The 23,091-nt window shown below is 34.0% G+C and overlaps 1 protein-coding gene across 1 annotated transcript; it reads left to right on the top strand.

Moving 5' to 3' along the window:
• The first annotated feature begins 13,705 nt into the window (after window positions 1–13,705).
• Window positions 13,706–18,011, top strand: LOC129136833 (large ribosomal subunit protein uL13-like). Its single transcript, XM_054665340.2, has one exon. It carries the CDS (start codon window positions 17,343–17,345, stop codon window positions 17,952–17,954), a length of 612 nt encoding a protein of 203 aa, XP_054521315.1. The 5' UTR covers window positions 13,706–17,342; the 3' UTR covers window positions 17,955–18,011.
• Window positions 18,012–23,091: the final 5,080 nt, after the last annotated feature.

Genomic DNA, 23,091 nt, shown 5'->3' with positions numbered 1-23,091 from the left:
TGATTTTTGAAATAACCTATCACACAAGTGGTGTTAATTCATGGTAAAATAAAATTAGTGGTGGCAAATATAATGGATTTTTAAATATTATAGGAGATAAAAATTTTAAATTATTTCTCAAAATTCCAATATAAAAAAAGAATAAAATTTGATATAAAGTAATGGTGGTAATCTTTACTTTGGTAATGAGGATAATATTTTATACAGAGAACAAACTAAACACAAAATGCTTCTGTATTTAGGTTTATGTAGAATAATTTTTCAGTGGAATCTGTCCTGCAATACTCTTATATTTTATATGTTTAGTAGATCAATGAGTAAATTACACAAGCAATTTAAAATCATAATCTTAATAACCAAGAACTAGAATAATCGAGGGAAAGACATCAATTTTATTATTCATTCTTTAAGTAGCCATCTTTCTCATTAAATTTTAAATACAAAGCTTATAAAAATAATTTTATAAAAATTATCTAGTTAAAAAATGCTTACGGTAGGTTAAGCAAATGAAAGATATAATTAGCATTTATTTTGGTTAACATAAACAAACTTAGACCAATTATTGCTTACATTTTTTCACTTATCAATTCAGTGTATTTAGGAAATAATTTGTATAAATTCAGAGTTTTATTTTTTTATTTTATTGAATGAAGGATTTTACAAATTACCTTTCAAATTATATTTCAGGGTTCCTGTGCTTTGCCAATTGTCTAAATTTAAACAGAAGGAAAGGTTTCCTTCATTTTAGAAAGTCCATAAAAGTTTAACATTTGAAACTATTATTTTAGTTATTTTAATCAAAATATATTTGGCCTAGAAAAATACTAATAGTAACAAAATTGACGTCTTCCTTTTACCACATTTAGATTAAAAATAATCAAAGTGGACTACTTATGCCCAATCATACCTTTGCTCTTTTCTTTAAAAGGGGTGAAAAATTAATAAGTAAAGAAAGTAAGTGCCACGTTCACTGATCATGGATATTTTATTTAGATACGTTTTATTTAGATTAAATAGCCCCTATACCCACCACAGCAGTTGCTCAATAAATATTTATTGAAAGTCGAAGTGAATAAATGACATAAGCAAGGAATTCTGATTAAATTCTAGGAAACTATTTTAAGGAGCTTAAAATGAGGTCCACAAAATACCAGGCTTTTGCCCAGGGTGGCTGGCTATACTGGTTTACTTAAAGGTGTGGTTAACCTTTGTGAGTTTTTGGTAAGAATGTTTTTTTCAGTTCACTTATTACTACATAAAGTTTACCATTGGGGAAATTATTTAGTGATAATTATCATTATTATTATTATTTGCTGAAAGTGTTAGTTTCATTAGTCAAGTGTTTCATTGCAAAGTCTATTCTATGACTTCTGCTTGCATCCATTTCTATACTAGTGTTTTGAGAATGAAGTTCTTGCATCCAGGTCTTGGGCAGTCTTTTGGACAGTGGATTCATTGCCTACTTGAACAAGTCCCTTTTAAAATATGCCTTATTTTTATACACCTGTAAAACTTCATTAAATTATATCCTGGCCTGAAAAATTCTCTATTTCTTAAGATTACTTTATGTATTTCCAAGTATGTATATTTATTGTTGCTCTTCTAGCTTCACTTTTGATTATAGATATCATTTCTCTTATTTTGTTGGGGGTGAATGACTTATTTATTTCTTACGAGAGAAAGAAAGAAAGAAGGAAGGAAGGAAGGAAGGAAAGAAAGAAAGAAAGAAAGAAAGAAAGAGAAAGAAAGAGGGAGGGAGGGAAGGAGGGAGGGAGGAAGGAAGGGAAAAGAGAGAAAGAAAGAGAGAAAGAGAAAGAGGCAGGCTCAGAGAGACACACACACATACAGAGAGAGAATGCATGTATTAATATACACTTACCCACATACAATTTGGCAGGGGTTTTGTGAACATACTAAAGTTTATATTTATATCTTATGTCATGGAAGTTGAGGGAACTGCAACCTGCGTGAAGAAATTTAGTATCTACTGAAGATGAAAGAAGGGAATATAAAAGAGTGAAGGAGAAACATGAGAAGAACACAGCAAAGGAAACCTCTCCTGCGATATCATGGGACCAAAGTGTTCTGTAGTCAAGCACCACATTTTCTTTCTTCCAGAAATTTAAAACATATTTCCTCCCCGCATCACCACATCTTAACATTTCCTACTTTCAGAAAATTCATGAGTGTTCAGGAACAAAGACATATGTAGGTATATTTTGGCCAAAGATCAAGACAGACTACTTTTTCCTTGCCAGGACCCAGCTTAATCAAAAGTAGCATATGAGAGCTTTAGAACTCCAAGGGACAGGTATGAATACAAACAGATTTTCAGTAAAACCTCTTTATTCTCTTACTCAAGTTTAGTTAAATAAAATCACATACTAATTTGCAATAATTGCTCAGGTATTGCTCTACTCAAACAGCTTTGAAGCTCTAAACAGAATGGGAAAACACTCCCTGTGTTTTGTCTCAGCAAGGCCTTCTGTTCTTTCGAGCTCCAAAAATGAGACGGGGTCACCATTTTGCCTCCTTCTGTTGACTATTCTATACTCATGATTGTTTGGCGTTGGTAACACACAATTATAATGTTGCCTTGTTAATTTCAGGAATTGCAAAGTTTTCTTTATTCTTTAACAAATATATTACAAAGCAACAAGCATGTATATTTTCTCCCATGTTGGTCCAAGTTTTACAAACAAAAGATGTATTATGTGTAGATTCACTTTTCTTGTTTTAACATATGCATTACCTCAAGTGTGATGTATCTTGCTTTAACTTTTTTACTTTTTTAACTTTTAAGTTCAGGTTTGTTATATAGGCAAACTTGTGTTATAGGGTTTTGTTGTACAGATTATTTCATCACCAAAGTATTCAGGATAGTATGCACTAGTTGTTTTTCCTAATCCTCTTTCTTCTCCTACTCTCCACCCTCTGATAGGCCTGGTGTCTGTTGTTGTCTTCCACGTGTCCATGTTCACATCAGAAGACATGGTATTTGTTTTCTGTTCCTGTGTTAGTTTGCTAAGGATAATAGCCTCCAGCTCCATCCATGTTCCTATAAAGGACATGATGTCATTCTTTTTTATGGCTACATAGTATTCCATGGTGTATATGCACTACATTTTTTTAATCTATTCTACCTAATGGTGGTTTACAAACTATATGTTCACGAATGAACAAATTATTTTCTCATGAGGAACGCTCAAGAATTCCCCTCTATCCATTGAGATGGGACCATTCGAGAGGATCCCTGCCACAGGGGTTTGGGGATAAAAGAAAAAATTACACAGCTTGTCTAACTCCTGCATTTAGGTTTCAATAAATTACTAAATTTTATCTATCACCCAAGACAAACTTAAAGTGATTGAATCTTACCAAGTGATCGATTAAATAGAAATTAAGCCAAATTCCTTTGTTTGCTGTACAGAATTTGATTCATTATGAGTGAAATGATGATGTAAAGGAGAAATAAAACTGAAAAAAAAGAATAAACATTGCTAAATATAAACATAATCTGTTGCTACCAGGCCAACTGAAGACAAATAAGCCTACCACATTAATAACTAAAGGTAACACTAAAAACTATGTGAAAGGAATCTGACCTACAAACAACTTGAATATTTATCACACAAAGGCATTTCTTTTCATTTGTTGGTAATAATAAAATATTAATAATAATAGTAACAAAATGTAACAATTTTCAGGCTTTTCGTAAAGCAACCACAGAGGAAAATATCCGTGAATTATTATTATAAGAATGCAGGACTAATTCACTAAATCTTGCACTCTTCGTTGGACTGTCTCAGGTTCACAGAGCTCTACTTTGTGGAGGAAAGTCCTTGTATATATATCATTTTATATGCCACAGTCTTCCAACTTCCAATTGGGACAGAATTTCATCTCCTATTTTCCTCTGTGTATTTGATCATATCACCATTTCCAACAAATGTGTTACCTTCAAGAAAACTATTGTTATTATCTGAAGTAACACTGAATATCAACCTCCACCATCACCTAAAAAGGATTGTAATATTTTTTCAAATTGGAACAAAATACATTAAAATTAATAAATACTGTTTACAGTCAATAGTATACTGACAACATAGACTTGTTTGTTTATTTCTAATAAGCCTACATTATGGACTCTGGGCCAGAAGCCCTCAGTGTTAATATGGAAACGCTGCCTCAATACAAAGAGCGTCTGTTGGATGGCAGATCGTGGTACTTAGGAATATACCAGTGATGCTGCCTTTTTCCTTTTTACCCTTCACAAAGACAATAGTGAATGACAAAAGCTTTTTCTATGACTACTATATGCATAACTTTAAGAACTAGAATCAGCATAACCAAAAATATGAGCAAGTCATTCCTCCTCTCATGGAGTGGATATCAAATGAGACCTGATGGTTTGGCAGTGTTCCCACCCAAATCTCATCTTGAATTATAGTTCCCATAATCCCCATGTGTCATGGGAGGGACCCGGTAGGAGGTAATTGAATCATGGGGGTGGTTACACTCATGCTGTTTTCATAATAATGAGTTCTCATGAGATCTGATGCTTGGCACTTCTGCTTGGCACTTCTTTCTCTTGCCACCATGTGAAGAAAGATGTGTCTGCTTCCCCTTCTGCCACGATTGTAAGTTTCCTGAGGCCTCCCCAGCCATGCAGAACTGTGAGTCAATTAAACCTCTTTCCTTTATAAATTTCCCAGTCTCAGGTATGTCTTTATTAGCAGCATGAGAATGGACTAATACAGTAAATTGGTACCGCAGAGAGTGGGGTACTGCTATACGGATACCCAAACATGCAGAAATGACTTCGGAACTGTGTAACAGGCAGAGATAGAACAGTTTGGAGGGCTCAGAAGAAGACAGAAAAATGTGAGAAAGTTTGGAAATTCCTAGAGAGTTGGAGGGCTCAGAAGACAAGAAGATGTGGGAAAGCTTGTAACTTCCAGCCAGGCATGGTGGCTTATGGCTGTAATCCCAGCAATTTGGGAGGCTGAGGCAGACAGATCACCTAAGTTCTGGAGTTGAAGACCAGCCTGGCCAACATGGTAAAACCCTGTCTCTACAAAAATACAAAAATGAGCCAGGCATGATAGTGGGTATCTGTAATCGCAGCTACTTGGGAGGTTGAGGGTGGAGAATTGCTTGAACCTGGGAGGTGGAAGTTGCAGTGAGCCGACATCACACCATTGAACTCCAGCCTGGGCAACATAGTGAGACTCTGTCTGAAAAGAAAAGAAAAGTTTGAAACTTCCTAGAGATTTGTTGAATGGCTTTGACCAAAATGCTGATAGTAATATGGACAATTAGGTTGTCTCAGATGGAGGTGAGGAACTTATTGAAAACTGAAGTAAAGGTCATTCTTGCTACTCAAAGAGAGTGACAGCATTTTGCCCCTGCCCTAGAGATCTGTGGAACTTTGAACTTGACAGAGATAATTTAGGGTATCTGGCAGAAGAAGTTTCTGTGCAGCAAAGTGTCCAAGAGGAAGCAGAGTTTGGAAACTTTGCAGCCTGACAATGCACTAGAAAGAAAACCTTATTTTCTGAGAAGAAATTTCAAGCTGGCTGCAGAAATTTGGGTAAGTATTGAGGAGCCAAATGTTAATCACCAAGCCAATGGGGAAAATTTATCCAGGACAAGTCAGAGACCCTCACAGCAGCCTCTCCTTTCACAGGCCCAGAGGCCTAGGAGGGAAACATGGTTTTGTGTTCCAGGCCTAGGGCCCCCTGCCCTATGCAGCCTCGGGACATGGTGCCCTGAGTGGTAGCTGCTTCAGCTCCAACTGTGGCTTAAGAGGCCAACGTACAGTTCAGGCCATTGCTTCAGAGGGTATAAGCCCCATGCCTTGGCAGCTTACATGTGGTTTTTAGCCTGTGGGTGCACAGAAGACAAGAACTGAGGTTTGAAAATCTCTGCCTAGTTTTCAGAAAATGTATGGAAATGCCTGGATGTCCAGGCAGAAGTTTGCTACAGGGGTGGATCCCTTATGCTAGGGCACTAGCCCTTATGCTAGGGCACCTATGCTAGGGCACTGCAGATGAGAAATGTGGGGTTGGAAACCTCACACAAGAGTCCACACTGGGTCACTGCCTGGTGGAGCTGTGAAAAGAGGACCACCATCCTTCAGACCCCAGAATGGTAAATCCACTGACACCTTGCACTGAGGGCCTGGAAAAGCCGCAGACACTCAACTCCAGCTGATGAAAGCATCTGGGAGTGGGGCTGTACCCTGCAAAACCACAGGGTTGGATCTGCCCAAGGCCATGGGAGCCCACCTCTTGCTTCAGCGTGACCTGGATGTGAGACACAGAGTCAAAGGAGACCATTTTGGAACTTTAAGGTTTAATGACTGCCCTATTGGATTTCGGACTTGCATGGGGCCTGTGGCCCCTTTATTTTGGCCAATTTCTCCCATTTGAAATGTGAATATTTGCCCAATGTCTATACCCCCATTGTATCTTGAAAATAACTAACTTGTTTTTTATTTTACTGGCTCATAGATGAAAGGGACTTGACTTGTCTCAGGTGGAACTTTGGACTTGGACTGTTGAGCTAATGCTGGAATGAGTTAAGGCTTTGTGGGACTTTTGGAAGGGCAAGATTGTGTTTTGAATTGTGAGGACATAAGATTTGGGCAGGTCCAGGGCAGAATGATATGGTTTGGCTGTGTCCTCCCCCAAATCTCATCTTGAATTGTAGCTCCCATAATCCCCATGTGTCATGGGAGGGACCTAGTGGGAGGTAATTGAATCATGTGGGTGGTTACCCTTATGCTATTCTTGTGATAGTGAGTAACTTCTCATGAGATCTGATTGTTTTATAAGGGGCTTTTCCTCCTTTTGCTTGGCACTTCTTTCTCTTGTCACCATGTGAAGAAGGACATGTTTGCTTCCCCTTCAACCATAATTGTATGTTTCCTGAGGCCTCTCCAGCCCTACAAAACTCTGAGTCAATTAAACTTATTTCTTTTTAGAAATTACCCAGTCTCAGATATTTATTCATAGCAGCATGAGAAAGGACTAATACAAGACCCAAACTCTTTCTCTACACATAAAGGTATCAGAAGGGAAGAAATAGTTTCTCACCCTACAAAGAATCACAGTTAACATGTAGTGAGCCCTTACCATAAGCTAAATACCTTATGTAAGAGACTGAAGCAACTTATACATTTATATACCCTGCTATAGATTTTGTATTCCCCTCTGAAGTCTACCCAAAGACACACAACTATAAATAGTAAAGAATGATCTCTTATCAATAATTCCACATCAATATCTACCACTTCTGTAATTTGAATTTTTCCCACACCACTCCACAGAAATGGTTCTCACTAAGGGTACCAGTAAAATTGTTCATTTCCTAAACCAATAAGTAACTATTTTTCTTTCATTTGGAGTATTCCACAGAATGTGCTCTTATTAATTTTTCTAGTTGAAAATTTATTCTTTTGATTTTCATGACAGTAGCATTTTTTGCCCCTTTCCATATACTAAGATGCTACTTGTTTAAGGAGTTCACTTTTTTTCACACTCCTAAAATATTGGAAGAACCCTGTAATACTTTGTCAGGCTTAACCTGGGAACTATTACCTATACGTTAATGATAATTCTCAGATCTGCATATCTAGGTCAGATCTTTTGTATGATCTTTAAATCAATTAACATAACTACTATGTTATATCACTACTTGAAATTCACAGAATCATCACAAATACAAAATGTCACAAATAGCATCATCCTTTGAAACTTACTTGCCCTGCTTCTAGTCCATACACTTAGCCTAATGAATGAAAACATCATTCATGCATTTGCTCAAGAGATATTTTTGGAGGGTTATTGCTTTTCCCTTACCAAATATCTCCTCTGTGTCTTGTTAATGTTCAGCGCCCCACATTTCATATAAGGCATTGTTAACACTGTGCCATCATAACCCTAATGTCCTTCTAGAAATTCTAAGAGAGGTAAGAGTTGTGTACTTGAATATGTAAAGAGACAAGTTGATGCTTTTCAGACAATCAATATCTAGAAAACACCTTCTGGAGTCAGTAATTTTGACAGAGAGTTATATTAAGCTAAATGTGAAATAGTCTACTTTAGGGTATATCTATATGGAACAGAAGTTGTTACAGTTTTTTGAGAGGAAAACAAAATCAAAATATTTTTGAACTTATTGAGGAGGTGCTAGAATATTGGCAATGAAGAAACCTGAGTTTATAAGAAATTAAGCAAAAGTCCAAACAAACTTACCAAAAACTTAAAATTCAGACTTACTTTGACACTGAAACTAGGCTTCCAAACCAAGATATAAATTAAATGTAAAAAGGCATGCCTTATTAAGAAAAGATATAATTATCACACTCTTTATCTTTATTCTTTAAAACTGTTTCAAAAAATTATCTTTGAGCACATTGCATGAAGTTTAATTTCAAATGTTTTTAAAGGTTATCCAGTTCTTTGGATATAAAGTTACATGTATTCTAATATCTAATACCTAGGGACCTATTCACTGCCATCTGGTGTTAATGTAATCAAATTGCAATGGCAGGTCCTTAGACTAACACATTTTTTACCTCTTATGAGTTGAGACTGCAAAAATAAATATGCAAAGAGACAAGCTTGACATTAAACGTTCTACTACACTCAAAAGTATTATAAGTTTAAGCAAAGACAGACAATTAAATCATTTTCTTATAGTGCCGTACAATGCAGCACAAGCACAGTGAAGTAACATTTATGTTATTGAAAGGCAATGGCACAGTAAATCCTACTTCATTGCCAATAAACTGAAGATCAAAACAATCAACCAAGCTCCACTGGTAATAAATTGAAAGTCAGTGGACCACAAAATGTATTACTGTTAGAATTAATTTTGGCACAAAATGAGTTGTTGAGTTTCCGCTTTTCTTAAGGCAAATCAACCCCAAGCAAATAGTTAATAGACTTGAAAGGTAAATTCAATCTGCTCATGATATTCTGATGAAATTCCAATTTTACATTTGATTTTTAAGCACAATGTAATCATTTGGACTCCATTTTAAATCTGTTTTGGAGAAATTTTTTACCATAGCTTCATGAATAACTTGCATCTTACAAAGTCTATTGAATTGCGTATAAATTGTTTTCACACATTTACCAAAAGCTTTTAGTTTTCCAACACTTACCAAAAAGCTTTTAGGGACCAGCAGTCAGTCAAATCTCTGATTATAATAAGCTAGATTGATATTTTATAGACTTCTGTGATTTAAAATTTACTAACAAAATAAAACTATGCCAGAGGAAGTTGTTTGGATACTGAGAGAGTTTATAGCCATACAATATGAAGCCAAATGAAGACTCCTTACATGTTTTTAGGATCCTCTGGAAGTGTAGAAATGAGAGAGCGAATCTCAGGCACTATGGTGAACTTAAGATTCTGGTAGAAATTGCGGAGATGAGGCAAGTTTATCACTCTACGGCTACTGGTTATCACCAGACTTTCATTGCTTCTATTCTATTTCCTTTTGCTCAAGACTAGCATTTGAGCAGTGTCATTTCGAAAGACACTCCATTACTTAATTTTTACCATTAAAATAAAACTGTTGCCATTGATGAGGAGGTCTCTATCTGTATTTATTTGGAGATGATAATTTCCTCTAATATCTAAAATAATAGACACACATTTTATCTACTGACCTTTAAGTAAATGAATTATAGAAAAAAATATTTAATATTAAACATAATGTAGAAAGTCTAATAAAATAATCTATAGGGAAAGAGAAGGTTTTTTTTCTTTCTAATCTTCCTCTGACACTGTCTGGTCACATCTCTTTTTCAAAGACTTTCTGCAGAAGTAGAGATTTCCAAGTACATAACTCAGTTTGTTATTGAACCCAAGTTCCTTAGGTCCATAAAAATCACATAAGAGTGATGCCATGTTTTAAAGTTCATAAATGTGCCATATGGATCATAAATTGTCTTTCTGCACCTCACTAAACCCAATAGAATAAACCATGAGTCTCTCGGAAATAGTTGCATGATATTACACTGACTAGGCTAGCCTCTCCGATTTACTATCGGTAGTAGAGAGAGCCTTAAGTAATCAGTGGGAGAATATTTAGGGTTTTTTTTTTAATCACTTTGAGAAAATAAAATTGTCGTTCAAAAATTCCTAAATATTATGATGAGAGTAATTGCTAGAGAAGTATATCTATTTCCAGAGTTGGGAGAGATTTTCATTCAATATTTTCATTCAGAATGAGGTAACTAACATGTTCAAGCCCATATGGTAGCAGATTCAGAATTTTACCTCAAAATTCATAACTCACACAAAGATTACTTTTAGGTACAAAACATCTCTCATGAAGTAACCCTCATTCTGAGCATATTTTAAGCATTTGGTAGTACCTGGTTTACATCATAAAAATTCACGACAGATATACTTTTACTTCAAACTCTTTTTTTCTCATATTCTAAAGCTGAATCAGTTGCTTGTAAATTTTTGTAAAGTACAGAGGAGATTACTATATTATATAAATCCATTTGGAAATCATTCATGATTTTATTTATTCATGTCTACAAAGTTAAAACTGCTCCTTGATCACAGAGAGAATTGACGTCCATGGTTACATTAGGATATGGTTTAGTCTTGTTAAAGGTAGATAGCAAGGTGTGTTTACTGATAATGGTATTATAATCAGTCATAAATAATCCTTACAAAGAATAATCTATTTTAAAAAGTACATCTGGTTTTCCTCCATCTGGTTTTTATGGTAAGGTAGAGTATGTAAACTTAAGTATCTGGACCTACAAGGCAGGAGCTATTAATCAGGGGCTTTATTGACTTGGTAAAATGATCTCTTCAAAATAAGTCTACACTCTTGTGATAGTGATGATCATGATGACAGCTACCAATAATAAGATGGAATTTGTCCTTCTAAGTTATGGATAAGTTTCCATATATTTATCTTGGTATGACTTTCAAGCAATCACCTTAACCGTAAATAAACAGATATCCAGAAATAATATAAAACATTACTAATAACTGATACTGCTACCAATTGCTGACAAATATTGGCAGGCATAATTTTTGTTTTTTTTAGATAGAGTCTCTTTCTGTTGCCCAGGCTAGAGTGCAGTGGTGTGATCTCGGCTGTCTGCAACCTCCGCCTCCTGGGTTCAAGCAATTGTCCTGCCTCAGCCTCCCAAGTAGCCAGGACTACAGGCATGCGCCACCACGCCTGACTAATTTTTTTGTATTTTTAATAGATACATGGTTTTGCCATGTTGGCCAGGCTGATCTCGAACTCCTGACCTCAGGTGATCTGCCCACCTTGGCCCCCACAAAGTGTTGGGATTACAGGCATGAGCCACCGTGCCTTGCCAGTAGGCATAATTTTTATAAGAATTGTTGACATTTCATAGCATTTTAAAATTACTTATTTTGAACAAAATAATTTATAGAATGTGTATGAATAGTATGCTTTTCAGTAAACAATGCAAGAAATTACTAAATTTCTTTATTCTCTTATCCATACCTTAAATATTTTAAGAAGAGTAAAAATGGTTGAAATGAGTGAGAGTTCTGAGAACTCATACAAATAATGCTAATAGGTCATTACAGGAAAGATCAAATAGACTACTATTGAAATAAAAGCCTAAATAGAATGAAGCTGAACAAAGAGCCTTGGAAAATGAGAAAAGAGATTAGAAGTGAGATAAAGAGCAAAGTGTTATAAGGCTAATCAAATCATATACTTGATTCGAATAACCAAGAAGATTTAATCAATGTAGAAGGGCACGACATAGAAAAATGGTCTTATAACTGTGACTATTGCAATAAACTTACATCCTGTTCTTCTAGAACATCTACTTTTCATTCTCATCTGACAAAAAAATGGATATCCTATTCTACAGGCTATCAACAAATCACTTTACAGTCTCTGCATGTATATTCCTAAGAATGTATTTGATCACTTTGCTCTCTTAAGAGTGCAAACATCATACTTCTAAGTGTCATACTTGAAAAACAAATTAATATGCTTATAAAATCTAAGTTAATTAAATTCTTAAAACTTTTTAAGTACCCATTTAAAACTGCTGGAATGACATATGTTGTATGCCATACAACATACAACGTATTTTCAAGCATAAAGGTATATAATTATAAACGCCATTCTTTGGTGTTCTGATAACACATTTTAATTCCTACTTACATAGATCTGTTTCTTGGATGTGATGCAAACCTTAATAAATGCAGCTATGGAAAAATTCCCCAATCTCCAAATGCCTTTCTCTCATGTTTGACAGAGCTCTTTATTGTATCTTACTACAGAACAAGTCCAAGGATGAGATCTATCTTATATTTAGTGTCATCAGTTGCAAGAATCACTTAGTCATGTCATTTGTCATTACTGTGTTTGCTGTGAATGTTATAGGTTAACTTTAAACATGGTTTTTAATAATTGATTTTTATGAAACGATTTCATCTAATAAGTGATGCAAAATTTTTACTGCCTTCATTAACCACTAAAGCAGCAATTGCTTCTCTTTTTTCATAATTTATGAGTTCTTTGTCAATGTGTTATTTTTGTGCTATGATCAGCATTTCTTTAAGATGAAAAACATTTGTCAATTATTTTTAGTCTTGAAATCACAAAATGCAGTTTTATTATTTGATCTCTGTGTGGAAAAAGTCATATCCTAATATTTCAGCTAAAAATAGATTCCTGAGTTGTTAATTGACATATTTGTATGATACAACATTTCACTGGTAACAACATTTCAGTTATTATCTTACATTTTTCTGTATATGAAATAAAAGTAATTCACTCTGCCATTCTATATCTCATCCACTTGACACACATAAATATTCACGTGTACATACACACACTCACAATTTATCTCAGGAGAAAAGATAGTACATAAAGAAAATTGAACGATATAATATCAGAATTGATAAGTTCAGTGAATACACTAAAACAGAATGATGTAATAGACAGTGATTGGGAAAGAGGTAATTTAAACTAGATGGTAAAGGCATTTTTAAGGAAGTGTAACTTATGTTAAGACTGGTGTAACTTGTCATTGTGAATAGTGCTGTGATGAATATACAATTGCACATGTATTTATGGTAGAATGATTTATTTTCCATTGGGTATATACCCAGTAATGGGATTGCTGGGTTGAAGGGTAGTTTTGTTTTAAGTTATTTGAGAAATCTCCAAACTTTTTTTCACAGTGGCTGAATTAATTTGCATGGAATTAACCTACATATTAATCAATGGTGGATTGGATAAAGACAATGTAATACACATACATCATGGAATATTACGCAGTCATAAAAAAGAACAGAATCATGTCTTTGCAGCAACATGGATGCAGCTGGGGACCATTATCCTCAGTGAATTAAGAGAGAATTAGGGCAGGAACAAAAAACCAAATACCACATATTCTCATGTATAAGTGGGAGCTAAGCACTGGGTACATGTGGACATAAAGATAGACACTGGGAACTACTACAGAGGACAGAGAGGTAGTGAAGGAAGGGTTAGAAACTTCCTATTGGATATTATGCTCATTACCTGAGTGACAGGATCATTTGTACCCCAAGCCTCAGCATCACTCAATTTACTCATGCAATAAACCTACACATGTACCCCTTGAATCTAAAAGTTGAAATCACTTAAAAAAGAGAGAGAGAGAGAGACTGGTATACCACAAAGAGTTTATTGAAACAAAAATCTGTTGACAGTGCATTACAAATTAAACACACACACAGACACACACACACACATAGCAAAAACAGAAGTTTTAAATGAATAGCACAGTTTCAAAATACAAGTAATTAAATATGATATAAATAATCCAAAGTAAAAGTCCTATCATCTTTAAGTACTTGATCTTCTTAAAAGGTACTTGCTTTGCAATGCATCTGGAAATATTCTGTGAATCTGTGCTATCTGAGTGCGGTAGAGAAAACTTAGCTCTCTATGTACATAAGAGTATTTCATTCTATTTCTGATTATGGTATTAAAAGCTGTTGTTCCCATCTTTGTGTGTTTACATTGGTATGACTGTTATGTCACCACTTTTCTCCTGTCTTTCAAGTTAAACTAAGCCTGAAATTCTCCTGAAAACACTTGTAGCTGGAGAATGTTGCACATTTCATGGCCTTGGCCTCATGCAAGCACCATTAAGAAGACACTCTGTTGTCATCACTTGCATTCACCTCATTAAAAGAAAACTGCAGATGAAGGAACTTTATGAAAGAATATATAAAATACTTAAACTATTAGCAAACATTTAAATGTAATATATAGATAAATACATCATGAACAATTGAGCTTCATATAATAAAAAATAATATAATAAAAAAGTTGATTTCAACATTTGAACATAGAGAGATGCATTTCCTTATATCCATATATAAAAGATGCACTTCATTATACCAATACACTTCATTATATCAATACATGAAAAAAACACTCATGTGATTATCTCAACAGATACAGAGAAAAGATTTGAGAAAAATTGACCATCCTTTGTGATCATCATTTTCAACAAACAAACAATAGAGGAGAGCTTCCTCAAGGTGATGAGGCACATCTACACAACAGCAACAGGTAACACATTTAATGATGAAACACTGAATATTTTCCCCAAAGATACTGAAGAAGAGAAGGATGTCTGACCAATCCTATTCAGCATTGTTGTTGTACTGAGATTCTATACAGTACAATAAAGAAAGTGTGAAGAAAAAGGAAGGAAAGACATGGATATGAGAAAGAAAGAGAGAAGTAAAAATATTTTATTTACAGACAACCTGATCCTCTGTGTGCAAATATCCTTAAAAATCTACAAAAATTTCACTGAAGTTAATTATCTGAGTTGAGCACAAGATACTAGACCAAACAATTGCATTTCTATACAATAGCTAATAGCAATCAGAAATTAAAACTAAAACAACCATTTATAAAATAAAATACTTAAGGATAAATATTGGCAGAATTTACACAATGCAAACTACAAAAACTCTGATGAAAGCTTAATGAATACTTAATAAAATGAAAGTATCGACCATGTTTACGGGTTTAAGCAAAGACTTTTATATGAGAGACAATATTTTAATTGATAAATTGGACATAATCAAAATTAAAACATCTGGTCTTTGTAAGACACTGTATAAAAATGAAATGAATCTGTCAGCTGAGGGAAAATATTTTTAAAACACATATCTGACACAGGACTCGTATTCAGAATTAAAACAAATGCTTACAGCATATTAATAAGACAACAAGCATTCCAACTGAAAAGACAAAACTATCTGAACAATTACTTCAAAAAGAACAGTACAGATGGCAAATAAACATATAGAAAATATAATTAACAATATTGTCATTAGGGAAATATAAATTAGAATCGCTATTCAATACCTGAATATAAAAATTATCCATCCTATTAGAATGAATACATTTTAAAGTAAAACTGACAACTTCAAGTTCAGGCAAGTATGTAAAGTAATAGGAAATACTTATACATAGCTGGTGAGAATGTGAAATGGTATGGTAACTTTATAAAATGATTTGCAGCTTCTGATAAAGTTGGATATATGCTTGCAATATAACGTAGTGAGCCTACTTCTATTTATACAAGATAAATAAAAACAAATGTTCACACAAAGAACTCTATATAAATGTTTTTAGCAGCTTTGTTCATAATATACAAAAATTGGTAAATATCCAGAGTTCCTATAACTGGTGAATGAATAAGCAAATTGTGGTACATTCATACAGTGGAATACTACTCAGCAATGAAATGGAACAAACTATTGATACATTAAGAGTGTGGGCTTTCCCCCCAAAACTACAAAAACACTGGAAGGCAACCTAGGTTTCAGAGAAAAGGGAATGCTTATACGCTGTTGGTGAGATTTTAAATTAGTTCAACCATCATGGAAAGCAGTGTGGTGATTCTTCAAAGAGCTAAAAACGGAACTACCCATAGAACTGCAATTCCATTACTGTGTATGTGCCCAAAAGAATATAACTCTTTCTACCATAAAGACACATGCATATGAATATCCACTGCAGCACTATTCACAGTAGCAAAGACATGGAATCAACCTAAATGCCCATCAGTGACAGAATGGATAAAGAAAATGTGGTACATAAGTATCTTGGAATACTATGCAGCCATAAAAATGAATGAAGGCATGTCTTTTGCTGGAACATAAATGGAGCTGGAGGACTATTATCCTTAGCAAACTAATGCAAGAACAGAAAACCAAATACTGCGTGCTCTCACTTATAAGTGAAAACTAAATGATGAGAACTCATGGATGCAGAATGAGAAACAACAAACAGTGGGCCTATTTGAGGGTGGAGGGTGATAGGAGGAGAGGATCAGAAAAAATAACTATTGGGTACTTGATTTAGTGCCTGCGTGACAAAATAATCTGTACAACAAAACCCTGTGACATGAGTTTATCTATATAAATTAATTAATTTGTTAATAAATTAACACATGTATTAATTTATTTTAGCTACCACTGAACCTAAAATAAAAGTTTTTTTAAAAAAAGAAATAAATATGTGAGGATTGGAATGATTAAAAAACAATTTTGGTTTGCATAAGCTGGTTGTGTACATTAAAAAAATCAAAACAAAGCAAATATAAGACAAAGATAAATGCAAAAATCAATTGCACCTTTCTATACTATTAACAAAGAATTAGAAAATATAAGAAAATCAACCATTCACAATAGCCGCAAAATATAAATGGTAGCAGAGAATAAGCTACCCATACAGTTATGGTTTATTTCTTCTTCTCTTCAATCTTTCCTCTAAGTTCAGTTTCTCAATTTGACCTAATTTGACCATCTCATTTAAAATTGCACATCCCACCCCACAAATGCTAACTAGTTTTTTCTCTATTTTTTCATTTATTACCTTCTAACAAACTTATAATAATTATTTGTTGCCCATTCCTACATCTTCTCTCTCCATGAAGATAGGTATTTTTTGTCTGCTTTGTTTACTCTTGTATTCCTAAAGCCTAGAACCTGGTAAGTGTGCTACATACCTAGTACATAGTAGATGCTCAGTAAATATTCACTGAATAAATGAATTCATTGAAAATTAAAGAAAACATAGGTTTATAAAGTGCATTATGCTAAGCGAAGAATGCCAGGCATAAAAGGCTACATAATGTATCATTCCATTTATATAACTTCTACAAGAGTAAAAAAATATCGAGTAAAAAAATCATATCAGTGGTTGTCAGCAGGAGCAAGGGTAGCAGAAGATGGTTGACTAAATAGGAACCTGAAGCTTTCCCAAGCGGCTGCCGAAGATGGCGGAGGTGCAGGTCCTGGTGCTTGATGGTAGAGGCCATCTCCTGGGCCGCCTGGCGGCCATCGTGGCTAAACAGGTACCGCTGGGCCGGAAGGTGGTGGTCGTACGCTGCGAAGGCATCAACATTTCTGGCAATTTCTACAGAAACAAGTTGAAGTACCTGGCTTTCCTCCGCAAGCGGATGAACACCAACCCTTTCCGAGGTCCCTACCACTTCCGGGCCCCCAGCCGCATCTTCTGGCGGACGGTGCGAGGTATGCTGCCCCACAAGACCAAGCGAGGCCAGGCCGCTTTGGACCGTCTCAAGGTGTTTGACGGCATCCCACCGCCCTACGACAAGAAAAAGCGGATGGTGGTTCCTGCTGCCCTCAAGGTCGTGCGTCTGAAGCCTACAAGAAAGTTTGCCTATCTGGGGCGCCTGGCTCACGAGGTTGGCTGGAAGTACCAGGCAGTGACAGCCACCCTGGAGGAGAAGAGGAAAGAGAAAGCCAAGATCCACTACTGGAAGAAGAAACAGCTCATGAGGCTACGGAAACAGGCCGAGAAGAACGTGGAGAAGAAAATTGACAAATACACAGAGGTCCTCAAGACCCACGGACTCCTGGTCTGAGCCCAATAAAGACTGTTAATTCCTCAAAAAAAAAAAAAAAAAAAAAATAGGAATCTGAAAAGACTATGTGAGATGTTAAAAATGTTCTCTAGTTTGATTGTGCTGCTGGTTACTTCGTCATGTAGATTTATATTATATATATATATACACTTTATATATACAACATTTTATATGTATACTTTATATATAATATTTTATATGTATACTTTATATACAATATTTTATATGTATACTTTATATATAATATTTTATATGTATACTTTATATATAATATTTTATATGTATACTTTATATATAATATTTTATATGTATACTTTATAATATTTTATATGTATACTTTATATATATTTTATATGTATACTTTATATATATTTTATATGTATACTTTATATATATTTTATATGTATACTTTATATATTTTATATGTATACTTTATATATATATTTTATATGTATACTTTATATATAATATTTTATATATACTTTATATATATAATATTTTATATATACTTTATATATATAATATTTTATATATACTTTATATATATAATATTTTATATATACTTTATATATATAATATATATACACTTTATATAATATTTTATATATATACACACGTATATATAATACATTTAAGAAAGATGAATTTTACTGAATATAAATTATACCCCTATTGTACTTTATTATAAAATACTAAATTTGTGGAATGTTAATTTTTACCTCAATATCCTGTCTAAAATAATTAGAATGAAAGAAGAAAGAAGAGGAGGAGAAAGAGGAAGGAGGGAGGAGGAAGAGAAAAAGGAAACGAAGAAGAACAAAAGAAAATGCGATAAATATTCAATTGTGGAAAGTAAGAACCAACATATGAATAATGGGTTTTTTTGAAAAAGGAAACAAAAGCAATAGAATTAGTACTAAAAATATAATTCAAGAGAGCTTTCAGAATAGAATAGAAACTACATACTGAAGGATTGCCACGTGTACCTGAAAATATTGAACCAGAAAAGCTGTTACCAAGAAATATGCTAGTGAAATTACTGGATATTAAAGAGATATTTTATAAAATCATTTGTGCATCTAGGAAAAGATAGCATTCAACTTATAATTCAAAGAAAGTATTTTATCCTCAGACTTTATGAAAACGGTTTAAGACCAGAATGAATTGAAGGTACATATGTAAGTTACCCAAGGGAGAAAAATGTGAGCCAATAATTTAATGCATGAAAAAGTAATGACTTACAGGTATAAGGGTAAAGACAAACTGCTATTAATGTGTGAGGACTCAGGGAATATTGCGCCCATGAGCTCCTCCTGAGACTTTTATTAGTGTGCGATCTTTAGATAACATCATCAGATAATGAGCATTACAATTATAGTTATTTGTGAAACTAAGACTATATAAGGAATAAAAAGGGCAGAGTATAGTATGTAATGGCTATATGTTCTAATAACGTAGATATAGTACAACTATAAAAAACCGAGTGGACAACACAAAAACATATGCAAAAAGTATTTTAACTCTTCTCAGTAACTCTGTTGAGGGAATCATGTTTAGTTTTGTCTATCTAATACTATTGTGTGTGTGACATGACAGAAAAAAATAGTAATTATAGGACATTCTATCTATGCCATCCTTTCTGCCCGTGAGAGACAGAATTTGTAGTATGTAATAATGGGGAAATAGATGGAATACTAAATAGATGGAATACTAAAGTGGTTGTTGTGGTGAGTTTGGGCAGTTCTAACAGTATACTGTAGATTGGGTAGATGAAACAAGTTAAGGTTATTTCTCACAGTTCTAGAGTCTGGGAAGTCTAAGATTAAGGTATAAATAGATTCAGTGTCTGGCGAGGGTATTTTTCCTGGTTTGCAGATGGTCGTCTATTTGTTGTATCTTTATAGGGCAAAGAGTAGAGTGAGAACACCCTAGTCTTTTGGTCTTCTTTAAGGACACTAATCCTATCCATGAGGACTTGACCTTCATGACCTAATTACCTCTCAAAGGCCCAACCTCCAAATGCCATAACATTGGGAATTAGGCTTCAAATTACAAACTTTGAGGGGACACAAACATGCAGTCCATATCCCCAATTAAACAGAAACCTAATAGTCCTAACTGTGGATGAAAAGTTACCAAATAAACTCAAGAAGTATTTTAACATATATAGAATACATGTAGATATACATAGCAATATTTTACATGTATATTAATATCTCTACATGCTTATCTACACATACTATTTTATCAAATATAATATATATATATATATATATACTTTCTTAAACAAAAAGTACAAGGAACAATGCCAACAGAAGCAATTAGACTATAATCTCAAAACATTAATTTCAATCAAAAACACTCCAGAATTCCTAGAAAAAATACTGACTTCACAACTGAAGCTGGAAATGTACAATTTGAACCTGGACCATCATGTCATCATAACAAATAGTCAGGAGGCTATCAGGACTACCAGGTTATGTCAAAAGGACTTGAGAGCCAATGTGAAGAATCCAGAATTAGTCAAAAATGGGGTCACCTGAGCTTCAGAAAGCATACTAATTACAATCAATACATTTATAATTATATTTTTAAAAATTTTAGATAGTATTGGGGAATAATTCATTAACTGGTAAATAAAGGGTAAGTGGGTAAGCATTAAACATTTATCCTTCCTTTCTTACATGAAGTATACACTCAGTCTTAAGTGCCTCCCATTGAAAAAACACATCACCTATATGACTTCCAAAAAGACTAAACCCCAATTCAGGATTCCGTTGCCAATACCTAGGAAATATGGATGTCAGTAGAACATATTGAACCATGTAAAGAGAGTGAAATCAGTAAGACCCAGACTGTGAGACACTCTGCAGGTCAAAGAGCCTAGGTTCTTCAACAGATAAACTATAGTGAGAAGAGTAGGATAAAGGAAGAATGTGTAAGTAAAGAGACTCAAAAGCTCTATCATGCTTTATGGGGACAACTGAGTTACAGTGTCTAGAATTGCACACTTGACAGATAAAATGAAAACACACAGAGAAGTGTTTACTACAAAAGTCCAGAGAGGTGGCTACTATTTTGCAAAGAGACAGGACTATAATTGGGATGGGACACATGGAGAGGGTTCTGGGGTCCTTAGCAAATTGTTATCTCCTTATCTGGTTACAAAGATATTTACTCAATAATCTTTACAGTTGTTTGGTTTGGTTTACTGTATCTATGTATTATCTTTCAATAGAAGAAATAAAAAGGCTTAAGATATACCTGTTATAATGAATTAACCCATTAAAACACATTCTTCCTAGTATTTTGGTTACCCAATTATCCCATTCTGCTCCCTGGTAAATATAGTTCACAAGATCAAGTGCTGAGCTGCATGCTGCAGACCATATCCTGGCATCATATTACCTTGAGTAGGATTGCAAGATATTACACCAAAGTGTCACACTGAAACTACCTAATGACAAACTGAAAAGGAACCATAGTTTCCAAGTATTTTTTTCTTCACCTATTTGGAAACAAATATTTATCTTTTTTAAATAGCAACAGACCATCTATGTTACTTTTAGCTGCTTAATCCTTTTCTGTGAATTCTAAAAGAGAATTAAAACACCTTTTCAACTCTTTCCATCAGTGGTCTAATATTCATTGAAAGCTATGTTAGCCCACAAATAAATGTGAAAATTAGAAAATTGTCCAACCTCAAAAGCGAAGTAAACAAATCAAAGAGATACCAACATGGAATGTGCCTGATAAATCCTAACCTTTATTGAGAGCCCATAATGAAAACTGATTTTAGCTATAAGCTGCTTCAAACAGAAGCTACATCGAATGTAACTGTATGCCAGAATTCCTTTAAATTTATTCTTTTCTTTAAATATGTTTCACTACAAACTATTCAACCATAAGGATGAATGCAAACTGAAAGTACTATTTTATAGTGATATATATCCATAAGAATATTCAGTGTAAAATGTGTAAGATATTCAATACTTTGATTATTTGGATAATAGTGAGCACACTTACAGCAGTAAATTATAGGTCTATAAGTGAACAATTCTTGTTATTTACTTTCTAAATATACAGATACTGGAAAAGAGTCCTTGCCCTAAGAAGTCTTGATAGTACTAAGTGAGGGGTGGGAGGACATGCTTCATAATTGAAATCGTCTTATGTTCTTACATTACATTCACTTGTGCAATATACCAAATAGACATATTAAATGTATTAAAAATGTCAACTAAATATGACAATAGACTGAATTATAAAGAATGAATTTTAAAACAATTCAAATTACAAAACCAAAGTGTGTATTTCTCACCCCAAACTATTTTTATGCTAAACTAGTAACTCATTTATAGCTAGTTATAAGGAGAAAAAAAGAGCTGTCAGTGTTTTGTAGCTGCCATTTCCTTAAGGGATTAAATTTAGTGCAAAGAAGCTGGTTTGCTAAAATTTCTAATTTAAACACTTGAACAACCATATTGTTGTTAGCACAACTTTGCCTTTTACCATTTCCATCTGCAATGTTAATCACAATTCTGGGACCCTTATCAGTTAAACATGCCAAGTTCTATCAGTTTGTGAAGTAATTGAGGATGGCAGCAAGAAGATTTTCTCAGAAAGAGAGACGAATTGGAATTTTCTAAAATCTTATCAAATTTAACACGTATCTCAGCTGAAATATCTCACGTACGCAGAAAAATGTAGACATGTATGATATTTAGATTTCATGAGATAATAGCGTAAAAAAGCACTGTCCCAATATACACGCCCACAATCAAATCAATCAACAGCAACTAAAGAATATAATCTCTCCGTAGGAATTACAATAAAGTAAATCCTTAATTTTGACATTTTTGTGTTTACTAAGGATCAAAATGTCTTTGCATATTTTCAAAGAAAGGTAAACATTTATTTGTGCTTTACGTCTCTATATAGACATCTTCAAAAATATGCTAACACTGCATACCTTTTTTTCACTATATCTTATGATTTCATCATTCCTTAATGGGTTTTTTTTTTTTTTTTTTACCAATTTATGATGAAAATTTGTAGTTAAGGTTCCATGATCCAGTGTTCAGTTAGTGTCCAAATATACTGTATACCATGTCTGAGGTCCATTTGAAAGATGATG

The sequence above is a fragment of the Pan troglodytes genome, chromosome 14, assembly GCF_028858775.2.
Source record: "Pan troglodytes isolate AG18354 chromosome 14, NHGRI_mPanTro3-v2.0_pri, whole genome shotgun sequence".
Lineage (NCBI taxonomy): Eukaryota > Metazoa > Chordata > Mammalia > Primates > Hominidae > Pan > Pan troglodytes.
The sequence above is the reverse complement of the archived record's forward strand: the minus strand, read 5'-3'. Positions and strand labels throughout refer to the sequence as shown.

Coding starts and splice junctions, on each gene's coding strand:
- LOC129136833 (XM_054665340.2), top strand. CDS start 17,343: ATGGCGGAGGTGCAGGTCCTGGTGCTTGATGGTAGAGGCCATCTCCTG.